Raw genomic sequence first — 12,296 nt, 5'->3', positions numbered from 1 at the left:
AGAGAGGTACCAATGAAGAGAGGAGAAACGTGCGCTCTCTTCAGTTTAATGAAGACCAATCTTGCGGCTGTATTCTGGATCATCTGAGGTTTGGTTGTGCAAGCTGGGAGTCCAGCCAGTAGTGCATTGCAATAGCCAAGTGTGGACAGGACAAGAACCTGGACTGGGACTTGAGTAGCATCCTCGGACATGAAATGTCTACTTTTCCTAATGTTGTAGACTCGGATGAATCTACAGGACCAGGTGGTGCTGGCAACATGATCCATGATCCAAGAGGGTCATGCATGTGGTGTTTTTGTCTGATCTTTTACAGGGTTCTGAGGTCACATGACCCACACGTGTTTTTTAAACTATAATGCTTGTTTCTATTGTTCAGACAGGTTCTTGATGAACCTCAAGCCTTGTCAGCTGTTTAGGAAAGCTCAACCATCCGAGCGCTCCGCCAATGTGACATCTGACTTATCCCTGTTTATCATAAGAGCTTCTCTTCTTTTTAAACACAACCGTAATAAAACCCAGCTGTGACCTTTGACATACTGATTCAACTGTTTGTGTTAATGTCTTGGGTTTGCTCCTATTTCCTCTGTTCTTCTGCCTTGAATTCCCAATGGAAACAGAAACCTCTTCATCTACTGTAAAGTTATATGTACTGTAGTATACAGAATATTGACCACTTTCACTGTAATGCTGTGTACTTTACAAGTGTTTAATCTTTTTATAATCTCTGTCTCTTAATGAACTGTTATAAACTATAAATCTATTCACAAAATATTTGAAGTTTATTTTATCTGTCTGTCCCTCAAAACCCCCAATTTTAAATCCACAAGCGTGGATGTTGTATTTTACTCTGGGTTGTTCTGTTGCACAAACATCACAGGCAACTAAATTATGGTTTTTGTTAGATATTTGAAAAGATTAAACATTTGAGAATAGCCTATTTTAAAAAGGGATTGGGATTTTAAGAGAGAGAGAGAAAGAGAGAGAGAGAGCTACATAAGCTTTTTGCTGACCCCTACTGGTTTTAAACTAAAAGTACATATTAACCTTTTCAACACAATTAACAACACATTTAAAGACTTCATATTGCAGATTTGAGCCTAATATGTTTTTAGACAGATTGTTTTTATTTTATACATTATTATTGATCGCATTTATAAATCAATATTTTTATTATTAACACTATATATGATCATGGACAACAAAACCAGTCTTATGGGTCAATTTTTCGAAATTACGATTTCTTACATCACGGGAATGCTGAATAATTGAGCTTTCTATTGATGTATGAGTTGTTTAAGGATAGGACAATATATGGCGAAGATACAGACATTTATAACTCTGGAATCTGAGGGTGTCTTTAAAATTGTCCATCAGAGGTGCTGTAGCAGGCCATCGACTCACAAAAATAAAGTTTTAATATAATTAGTGTAGGAAATTTACAAAATATCTTCATGGAACATGAACTTTTCTTAACATCCTAATGATTTTTGGCATAAAATAAAAATCTGTAATATTGACCAATACAATGTATTTTTGGCTTTCACTAAAAATGTTCCTGTGCTACTTATGACTGGTTTTGTTATCCAGGGTCACATGTGTTCCTTGTAATGAAAAGTTTTAAAGTGTCCCAGGCCGACATGACTTGAATTCAGTTTTTTGGTTGCTTAGCCATCTCTTTGTTCCATGAACAATGTCCTACTGCTCTCTCTCTCTCTCTCTCTCTATGAATGAGAACTTGAAACTCACGCTGCCTGGCAACCTCTTTCTGTTGTATTTCAAGCTCTGTGGTAAGCTGGAAATTTTTCTTCATTAATCACACCAATTTAAACTATATCAAATGCTCTATTCTAGCCATGGATGCATGACCCACCACTGAGCTTTAAAGGTATAGGTTTGCGTTGCTTCAAAGTGTGTTCCCTTGTTTGAAATGTTTGGATGCTAAAACTTTTACTGTAATGGTTACTGTGTTCATGATTCTGAAATATGCATGGCTTCAATTCCTAAATGCAAATGTCTGTGCTCTAAATTAAACTCTGTAACTTGTAAAAAAATCGATATGACTTCTAGCAAATATTCATCCCACTGTAAAGATATCATAGCAGTTGTGTGCATTGTTCAGTTTATTTCCAGGACACAAGGCTGATTCACAATGAATCTTTTCAAGTCTTTGGATACTTCTACATCTGCGGACATCAGTAGAAAGATGCTTTTCCCTGCGTGTCAAAACTTGACCTCTGGTCACATTTATAGACGCGTCTCACCACACCCAGGAGTTCCCCCTGATCCATGGAGCATCAAAGCACCTGACTTCACCCCAAAACTGTACAAATCTATGGGTCTGCCACGAATCAAAAGAAAAAATGCTCACCTTTTTAAATCCAAAGATAGCCTGGTAGATAAATCCATCATTTCGGAAAATATGAACAAAACGACTCCCTCATTATTACCTGGACTTGAGCAAAAGAGATATAAAGCAAAACCATTTATCACATATTACAAGCCACCAGACTCACTAGAGTCAAAACTGTTGTTTGCGAAAACAGGAAAGTATCCCATGGGGCCATACAAAGATCCCAAACCTCATAACTTTAGACCTGTAAGTGTCTTATAAGATGACTGCTCATATAGCTGTTCTGTACAATGTAAACACTAGATGGCAGCATTTATTCATAATCTATACACTTCTTATTTTATTGCAGTGTGCTGAAGGAATGCCAGACATAATCACCTCATTGGACAAGGATTCTGGTGGTTTAATTTTTAAATCTGAATACCTAAGAACAGGTAAATAAGTTTTCATCAAGACACCATGCATGATTTGTGAAGACATGCATAATCAATATTCTGTTTGATCAATTTAAAAAAAGGTTGTAAATGTAGGATTACGCTGCATTACCATTTGTGCATATCCTCAATGTAAACAGCGTAATCTTACATTTACAACCTTATTTAAAATTGATCAAACAGAATATTGATTATGCATGCATAATAGCCAGATGTCACACTGATTCAGCCAGTAGTCTTATACCATATAACTAAAATGTGTGTTTGCGTTATATTTTAATATTTACAGTTGCAGAAAGCCAGCATGATCTGAACATCTCTCACAGAGACAAACTGAGCAAAATGGACACTTTCAAGCCTGCTGATCCTAAATGGGACTCAATGCTAGTTCTACCAAAGATGCCGTGGCCACCAAAATCTGCATCTTATTCAGTGAGCAGAACAAAGTCACATTTATGACATTTTATTACCCTTTTGACTTATTAACATATTTATTTGTTTGTTACAGAGACATATGCGCAGAAGAGGTGCATATAGTGCTTTAATGGGGAGAGTTGAGGAAAAGTTGACACAGTCCTGGAGAAAATAAAACATTTTTATACAAAAGAATGAATGGTCTTATATAGATAATGCATAATCTTACAGATAATGTTTCTATAGGCGAGTCAGATGAATCCATCTGCCAAATGCATGTTGTAGATAAAGCTAGTGTTAACTGACAACTATTCCGCTTAAGAAACAATACTGTTTTATTAAAACAAAGATTATTACACCATAAATGTAAAATCAACCAACATGTGCCTAAAGTTCTTCTAATTGTTAAATAAACAGTCAAAATAATCAGAAAAATAAATAAAAACTTTTTCATTTTGACTGAGTATTATTTTTTTAACAAAAATAATGTATAATTTATTGTATTTTTATAGAGATGCTTTATCAGGAATAATAAATAAAGATATGTATAAAATAATCTACTTCTTGAATGTACACTATTTTGTTTTAATAAATATTTGTGAGATATAAACCAAAAACAAATTAGGACAAATTAAACAAAATTTGTAAGAAATCAAGAAAGCAATGCACCTTATGGGGTTGCACAATGGACTGAAATGGACTCGAACTGAATACATATTAATGGCGCGTGTCCTTCGCTGACCAATCAGTTTAAACGTAAACAAATGAGCTGTGCAGCGCGTGCGTGCGTGCAGACGCGACCTGCCTTCAGTAGAGAGAAGCCGAGCGAGAACGTCAATGAATGATACTTTTGTGACAAAGTCTGGACGCTAAATTACGGTAAGACTTCCTCTTATATATGTAGCACAAGCGGAAATGCATAGTAAATATGGATATTTATTTAAAAACATTTAAGAAAGTTTCACAATCGCGTTATTATATTGGGCCAAGGCGTGGGCTGCGGTTCACGCGCTTCCAACATCTGAAAAAATGACCACAAAAGTTGCCGTCGTGTAATTTGTTTCGCTTTGTTTTCATATATAACGACAATACTCACTGTTTAGCCCCATGTATTGTGTAATGAACCGTTTGCGTGGCGTCTTTGTCCAAAAAAGTCGATTCGACAGGTGGACTCGCGTGACGCATCCAGAGAAAGAAAGTTCCTCGCGGCGTCAGCAGAAATCTTTCATTAGTATGTTATCACTCATATCTCTTTTCCTATTAAATAACGCGACGACTAAAAAATGTTTTTCTCTAAGCTGATTTATTTATACTGAATTTGTTAGAAACAAGTTCTGCCTATATTACATTTCGTCTTTAGAAAACTATGTTAAATTATAACAAGTACGTGTATAGTAGGGTTTCGTTGACCTTACTTTATAAACACTGGACAGTAGACATGTGTGCGTGACTTTATAACCGCACCTTACGGAAGCATATTTGTTTGTGATTCTGTGTGCCTGTCAATCAAATACATCAAAATAAATGTTATGACTCTATCTTTGCTTTCTAGCTATGCATTGGATGTGACACTGTGATTGGTGATATATGGAAGGTCGGCACGGATTATTTTCACACTCGTGATGGGGAACGGAGTATCAGAGCATCCAAACTTTCTCTCCAGTCTTCCCTTCTGTAATTCTCTACACATCGCTATTCTGGGCCTGGACTCTGCAGGCAAAACTACCGTGTTGTATCGTCTGCAGTTCAATGAGTTTGTCAACACTGTCCCCACCAAAGGTTTCAATGCAGAGAAAGTCAAAGTACCTTTCGGAGACTCGCGGTCAGTAACGTTTCACTTCTGGGACGTTGGAGGCCAGGAGAAACTGCGTCCTCTGTGGAAGTCCTACACTAGGGGCACGGATGGCATCGTGTTTGTTGTGGACTCTCTGGACGGGGAGAGAATGGAAGAGGCTAAAACTGAACTTTACAAAATTGCACGTTGCTCTGAGAATCAAGGCGTGCCTGTGTTGATTATCGCTAACAAGCAGGACATGAGACAGGCTCTGTCGCTTTCACAGATAGAGACCATGCTGGCGTTAAAAGAACTGGGACCCGCCACTCCGTGGCACCTGCAGCCCACTTGCGCCATCATTGGTGAAGGTCTACGAGAAGGACTAGAAAGACTTTATGACATGATCTTGAAAAGAAGGAAGATGCTTAAACAGCAGAAGAGAAAATAAGTGGGTTATATGGAGGAAAACCAAGCGAAAGTCATTTTGTTATGTGCCAAAAAAGTTGGTTAGAGCTGACAAGCACTTTAGTTGTTCAGTTTCTTGTTGTTTACTACTATAGTTGTTTATTATCTGTCTTAGACATTATGTAAACTTAATATAAAGCTTAATAGTTTGTGTTTTGCAACACTAAATGATGATTCTTTTTGGAGGTTTTATTTGAAATAAAAAGGCCTTCTGTTTTGTCCAAACTTCGACTTGTGAAACTTGCGCCTGCCATTTTCATTTGTTTTTTGACAACCATTGGAATGTAGTTTGGATATTTTGAGGGCATAAACATTACTTATTGGGTTGTTAATTGCACAAATTACAATTGTTTTCTTGAACACCCACTATTGTAATTGGTTAACCCAAACACATTTGGTTTAATCAATGTATAAGTATAAATTTAAGAATGGCCTCATACGCTTTAACTTTTCCTAATGAAAGCTTGAGTACTTGGTGCCTTGCACTGCCACATTCTTCTCTGGGTTAGTAAAGTATCCTACAGGACCATAGACCCTCTGTCTTCTGTAATCAGATAAGAACTCTTATCTAGCATGTGTCAACCTTTGCAAACATATATGAAAAGAAACCTGACTGAACTGGATTTGTGGGACTGATTCAGGGATTCGGCTGCTGTATATCACACGCTCCTCTAAATTCCAGTCTGCCCCATAAATTGAGACTGGGACTCTTCACGCTCATGCCAGTAATCCTGAGCTGGGATGATGACATACTGGAAAAAATCTGCAGCTCGGTTTCCTTTCCCACACTTTCGCAGAACTGATTCGGGTCAATGTCACACCTGCGTGTTTTGAAAATGACTTGATTTTCCTTTACAGTGAGAATGTATACGGTTTGTATTAATTCACACAATTTATGAATGTCATTGCATGGAAAATCATATTATTGTGTCCGTAATGATTCTCGCCTAAACTTTTCTTGGCCAGTTTTGCAATAACCTAAAATCATCTAGTCTTGATGTGATATTTCCTAAATCCTTTACATCAACTAATGTTACATAACCAGGAAGTATACCAAGGTTTTATAGTACTTAAACAACATATCTATTGTTTTATCTTGAGTTTATAAACAAATTTCAACCCTAATCCTTTTACAGCTTCTAGTTCCTTGTTGCAGCAGACTACTGCCGTCTGTTTACGGTTGCCTTTTGTTGGTGAGAAAGAACCAAGAATAAGTGAAACCTCTGTCTCGGTTTACCTTCCCTTGTTGGGGAGGAAAATCCAAGAATAAGGGAAACCTCTGTCTGTTTCGGTTTACCTTCCCTTCTGAAAGAATGTCTTAACAGACAAAAGGAGACTATTTTGTTTTGTTACATGACAATCATTGTTACTTATTTCAAAATGTTAGACATTGTGTCATCTGTCAAGGTAATCTATATGCATACATTTCAGTTTCTGTTTAGTTATCTCTGAACTTCTGCGGTGCGGTTGATGAGGTTGTGTGGGAAAGACAGAGGTGTAGCGACCTGGTCCTCTGTGCAGGCCCCCCTAACTCCCCCATTTGAATCTAATGACGACGTGTTGGCAGGCTGCTTTTGTTCAGCTCTGCACTCCTCTCATTCCAGCATGAAGGATGAGGTCAAGGTGTAGCTGTTTTTCACCGTCCTTTTGTCCGAAAAAGAGTTCCCAGCAGTCTGTTGAGTTCAGGTTGTGGACAAAGAAGTTCTGTAAACATAGACCATGTCAAGTGTTCCTTCTGGCAAATGTAATGTGATTAGGAAACTGTTGCGGTGTTTTGAAACCAAGTAAATAATGTCTGGTTTATGTGAGTGTTTTGTCACAGAAAATAACATGTAGGCAAATATCGTAATCGTGTTTAGTTTGAAAAATGGTAGTGGACTGATAACTGGAAAGTTGTTTTAAACCCCAGCAGGGCGCAAGCCACTGAACCTCAATTTTCAACTGGGATGTAAAGTTGCTTAGGATTGTCTGCTAAACGGATACTAATGCTGAGAGCAATTGAATCCCTCTGCCCCTAGATATAGCAAAGACTGTATTCTTGAAGATGTAGTCTTGGTGATAGTTTAAGATCCGGTCTTAGACAATAAATGACTGCAGTGTGATCATTTGTGAAGCATTTAAATGGAGAATTAAAGCTGTCACATTAGTGCATGTTAATGAAAGACTAGCTAACAACACCTTCTGTGAATACAAGAACAACTCAGTCAAGTCAAACTTGTTTTATTCCACATTCTGTTGTGTGAATCCCCCCGCCGCCTCTTTTACCTCTTTGCCCTTTATTTAAACGCCCTGTTTAAATGAGTACATCTGATAACTCTCTGAAAACCGAATATTTATCATCTGCCAGTACAGAGGAAGGTGAATGTTTTCAGTAGCTCAAAATATGATCTGGGGGAGAGCAATGAGAAGAATAAAGATGAGACTACACGGGTGTTTATCTTTTTGTTTCCTCAATGTGGCAATTTTTGTGACCTTAATTCTAGAGCAGACAAGTCTTTACAGATCGGCAAAGCAAGAAATAAATGGCCAAGTTGTTGCAATACAATCATTTATGTGTAATGGTTGAGTCACCATGCATGCGTGCAAAAACATGCTGACACACACCATCAGCAGTTCACAAGGTATTTCAATAAAATATTTGTTTACACAATAGTGTGAGCTTAAAAACTCTACAAATACAGTATATGTATGGTTTTGATGCTCTTACGCTCTCTTAATTTCGGTCAACAGTCAAAGGAATGTCATAAATGAGATTGAGTCTTGACCTATCTGTCCAACCATGAATCCCAGGTTACAAATGTTATCTATTGGTTAAGATTGACCGGTGGAATGTAAAGGCATCACACCTTTATTAAACATTAAACCTGTGAAATCATTACAAAGGTCATGCCTGCCTGCAGTAGATTGTTGTACTTCTTTTAGGATAAAGTGTCCCAGTGAGTCACCTTCATTTATAACAGGAAATACAGGAACTGAGTCAGCCCGGCCAACAAAATTCAATTACTCTGACTTTCAGCCTCCTCACGGCAAGAATGAATTTCTCAGTTTTGTTATTGTTTTGCAGTATCTAAAAAGTATCTACAGTATCAAACAATGTATCTTGCATTGTCTGCATATTGTTAAATCAAGATACATACAGACATCAAGTATTGTTTTCTGAAAAAAAATGTTTTCGTTTAAAACTAAAAATAATTTCCTCCCTTTTTTAAGTGTCAAGTTATCAATTTTCTTACCCCATTTTCGGGCATTTTTGCTTGTTTTAATTCTTTTATATTTTCTTTCAGAAAACAAGACTTTATATCTTAGGTTACTTTGCTTCTCAAGTAAATTAATCTTGATTTAAGAATTTATTACATATCGGCGCTATTGGACTGAAGCTTTGTATCTCCATTTTTCGTGTTTTTTATATTTTTAAGTCATTGCTATTGGTCACCCTTCATGTTCTTATGTGGGATTTGCAACTATTGAACCAATAAAAAATAAAGAGCAGAGCTTGTCACCTTGCACAAGAGTCAATTATTGAAAAAGTACTGATTCAGTTAGACAACCACATTGATATGTTGGCCTATTATAAAAAAGTATAGATGACAAAAATACCTACAGCCTACAGCCATCACAAAGATGATTTAAATGTTACTCTTTATTTGGGTGGTTCACATCACATCACGTAAAGTGACAAGGTAAAGTGTAAGTGAGCAGTTTGTTGCAGTGTATCAAAACATTTTTCGAAAGAAATAATCGCAGTGCCTATAAAATGGTTTATAAGTCATTGGTTTTGTTGTGTATATACTCATCCCTTGTTTGAAGAGCTTCAATAACAGTTTTCTCTGTCACTTTCTAATCGGCAGCTGTTGGAAGTCTTTCTTCAGCCCTGTGGACCACACTGCTGTTGGCACTTTTGGAACTGTGAGCGGCTTCATACGCCTGCAAATACAATCCATCTTCCAGGGCAGCCGATGACGTGGGCTCTGTTGTGATTTTCTGCGTGCTGCTGTGGCAAAAACGCTTTTCCACAGGGCACAGGTGCATCCTTCTGAGGAAATCAGAGGTGTCCTGGACAACACAGTGTTATCAGCAGCTCATTCAGTGAGGAATAAACAGCCATCACATGGATAACAGGAATCTTGCTCGGCTGGATACACACTTTTCATAGACAGTGTTCTAGGGTCGGTACATTGTACAGGATTCAAAAACTGAAAATTATTTTAATACTTGACAAAAGTGAATCTCACATCATCAGCAGTTTTGGGGATAATTTAACTTACTAGGTGATTTGGTGACGTACTGTGACACATGTCATGTATTGTATACTGTAAATGACCAATGTTTTAAGTGATCTGCATTTTAGTGTTCACTCTTCCTTATCATCTGGATTTTTATCTGATGTCACAGAAGGAAGTAGAATATTTGGCTTCATAGTTTCTCATGGGAACAATTATGTTTATCATGGCCTGAAGTAACATAATGAACCACATTATTCTTAAATTGTTTATGTTTTGCAGCCTAATAAAACATTTACCGACATAACATAAAATGTGGTACAACAAACCTAAAACAATGCATCTTCCTCATTGAATTATATAATGAGAGGAAGTCAATTATATTGTAAAGTATAGTATAAAACAGCTGCACTGTCATCACACGCAAATGAAAATTCAAATATATTTCTAATGCGCAAACTTGTTCTGCCTTCAAACTTAAAGGACAAAACATCACTTCGTTTTGGATTATAGATTAAGATAATAACTGTAAGTGTTTTGGTATATCCTGTCATGTTAACAGGTCATTTACCAGTGACTCATTTCCTGTGAGGATGTTACATGTGGCGAACATGACTTGATTAGAGCTGCACATGCACACACTCGCATTCTCTGATATAATTAAAGAGAGAGAGAGAGAGAGAGAGAGAGAGGGAGAGTCTGATATGTTATTTTGTTCTTTCAGGAACCCCACCGTGTACACAGTTCATTTACTGTACTTTCATATTTACTGCAGAGGATTTAGTTGCCATATACAAAAAAACACTAACATCATTTAACCACTTCAGACCTGTTTGTATTCATTGCGTGTGCAGAGTTTGATGCAGAGACAAATTGTATTATAACATTGAATAAGCTTAAAAATATCAGTTTTACATTATTTGCAGTATTTACTTTTTAAATGATTTCTGTCTGTGCAGACGCACACTGACAGTAAAAACATTTTCTAAAGTAGGTTTGCAACTGCATAAACTTTCCCACATAATTAAGTGGAATGTGGTTACTCATGTCACGTGGGTATATTTACTAACATGTATTTGGATATTTAAATATTAGCATGACAAAAACAGACATTGACAGTGCAAATCTGATCCCAGAACACCAGCGCACCAGGAACCAGATGTAAGCACATTTCCCCAGTTCTCTTAAAGCCCCTCTGGAGACTTGAGTCTCCTGTTTACACTGAACAGTTCTCGTGTAATAAATGTTGATTTTGTTCAGGCCATAATTAGCGGTGTGTGCTTTGAAAGCACAGGCGCAGGCAAACATTATCACAAGTCCTAACAGTGCTCCGTGACATCCTCTGGGGATTAAAGTTGTAGAGTCCCTACAGCATAGCAATAATGGTATATGCTAATGCTGATTACATCTCTCTCTCTCTCTCTCTCTCTCTCTCTGCATCTTCCGCTTCTTAATGTGGCTGATTAGATGATCAAATATGTTACTGCAGCCTCCTCCCACAACTATTCCTTTAACTTTTGTCTTCCAAAGACTGTTTTAAGTAATATGGTTTGCTGTTCTGTTACTATTAAAGTAGTATGCATGTTATTGTACCTTATTGTTGTTTGGTGAAATGCCCTAGATTGCGCAATCGACTGAAAAAGGCAACAACTGAAGACACATTTTAACTAAATGACAAAAATGAATGTACCATCATTTTTTGCTGAAACAGGTACTATGTTTAATCTTTGTATTTTTGTTATCATAAAGATACATACTACCACTATCTTTACAAGTTGTATACATTTTTATTCTTACCTCAACATAATCTTAATGTATGCTTAAACTTATTTAAAGTGTGTGAATTTCCAGCAATAATTGCATTAAGAATGCTACATGTCCCTCTACTGGTGATGAGTTGTCATGTCAAGATCTTTATTCAGCAGAAGAAACAACCAACAAAATAGAAAGGTATACATCATAGTCAAGTTTTCAAACAATTAACAATTGTGAAAACATTGTGTGTTTTGTACCACTGTGTCCAAGTTTATTTACAGGACCACAAAACTTTTTCTTCTTCAATTTTTCATTATCTTTAACCACTGTTTCATAAAAAAAGTAATTTATTATTGTGTAATCAAACAATTGAACAGCGGTGGATTTGAAATGAACACCCATGTGAAGCTTGTTAACATCTGCAGTGTGACTTCCCATGATAATTGATTATCTCTCCCAATTTAGGTTGTTAAAACACAGGAGATGAATACATATCAATTAACATGCTTTTATTTTTCTTATCATTTTTACGACTTCTAACCTTTTTTTATTTAAACAGTGGGAGAAATACAATTTAACTATGGTTTAATTTGACTTCAACGCAGGAGAATAGAAAGATAGGTGGGGTGTAAGATGCTGACTGTAGGCTATATAAAAAAAAAGTGTTGTTCATGTTCACGGTTGACCGGATGTACACAAGAGTTAATGATTACACTGAAAAAACGAAGAGAGATCAGCTTTAATGAACTCTTATTATTTTATTATTATTGATTAATTTATCTTTATTTGGATGAAATACATATACTTGACCCTGTAATGCCAATTTTTTTTGAGCATTCTTTTTCAAGTTTCAAATGTTTTTATTTAAAAATAAGTACTGAGAA

General features: G+C 36.6%; 2 protein-coding genes across 2 annotated transcripts; both read left to right on the top strand.

The window, feature by feature from the left end:
- The first annotated feature begins 1,799 nt into the window (after positions 1–1,799).
- Positions 1,800–3,284, top strand: si:dkey-30e9.6 (uncharacterized protein LOC564083 homolog). Its single transcript, XM_056757536.1, has 4 exons — positions 1,800–1,885; positions 2,120–2,596; positions 2,700–2,784; positions 3,074–3,284. The coding sequence occupies exons 2-4, from the start codon at positions 2,150–2,152 to the stop codon at positions 3,241–3,243; spliced, it is 702 nt and encodes a 233-aa protein (XP_056613514.1). The 5' UTR covers positions 1,800–1,885; positions 2,120–2,149; the 3' UTR covers positions 3,244–3,284.
- A 680-nt stretch (positions 3,285–3,964) lies between these two features.
- arl4aa (ADP-ribosylation factor-like 4aa) lies at positions 3,965–6,477 on the top strand. Its single transcript, XM_056756815.1, has 2 exons — positions 3,965–4,077; positions 4,751–6,477. Exon 2 carries the CDS (start codon positions 4,821–4,823, stop codon positions 5,418–5,420), a length of 600 nt encoding a protein of 199 aa, XP_056612793.1. The 5' UTR covers positions 3,965–4,077; positions 4,751–4,820; the 3' UTR covers positions 5,421–6,477.
- Positions 6,478–12,296: the final 5,819 nt, after the last annotated feature.

Source organism: Triplophysa dalaica, chromosome 9 (assembly GCF_015846415.1).
Source record: "Triplophysa dalaica isolate WHDGS20190420 chromosome 9, ASM1584641v1, whole genome shotgun sequence".
Classification (NCBI taxonomy): domain Eukaryota; kingdom Metazoa; phylum Chordata; class Actinopteri; order Cypriniformes; family Nemacheilidae; genus Triplophysa; species Triplophysa dalaica.
Note: the sequence above shows the minus strand (reverse complement) of the source record. Positions and strands in the feature narration are given on the sequence as shown.

Coding starts and splice junctions, on each gene's coding strand:
- si:dkey-30e9.6 (XM_056757536.1), top strand. CDS start 2,150: ATGAATCTTTTCAAGTCTTTGGATACTTCTACATCTGCGGACATCAGT. Junction 2,597..2,699: donor AACCTCATAACTTTAGACCT/GTAAGTGTCTTA, acceptor ATTTTATTGCAG/TGTGCTGAAGGAATGCCAGA. Junction 2,785..3,073: donor ATCTGAATACCTAAGAACAG/GTAAATAAGTTT, acceptor TAATATTTACAG/TTGCAGAAAGCCAGCATGAT.
- arl4aa (XM_056756815.1), top strand. CDS start 4,821: ATGGGGAACGGAGTATCAGAGCATCCAAACTTTCTCTCCAGTCTTCCC.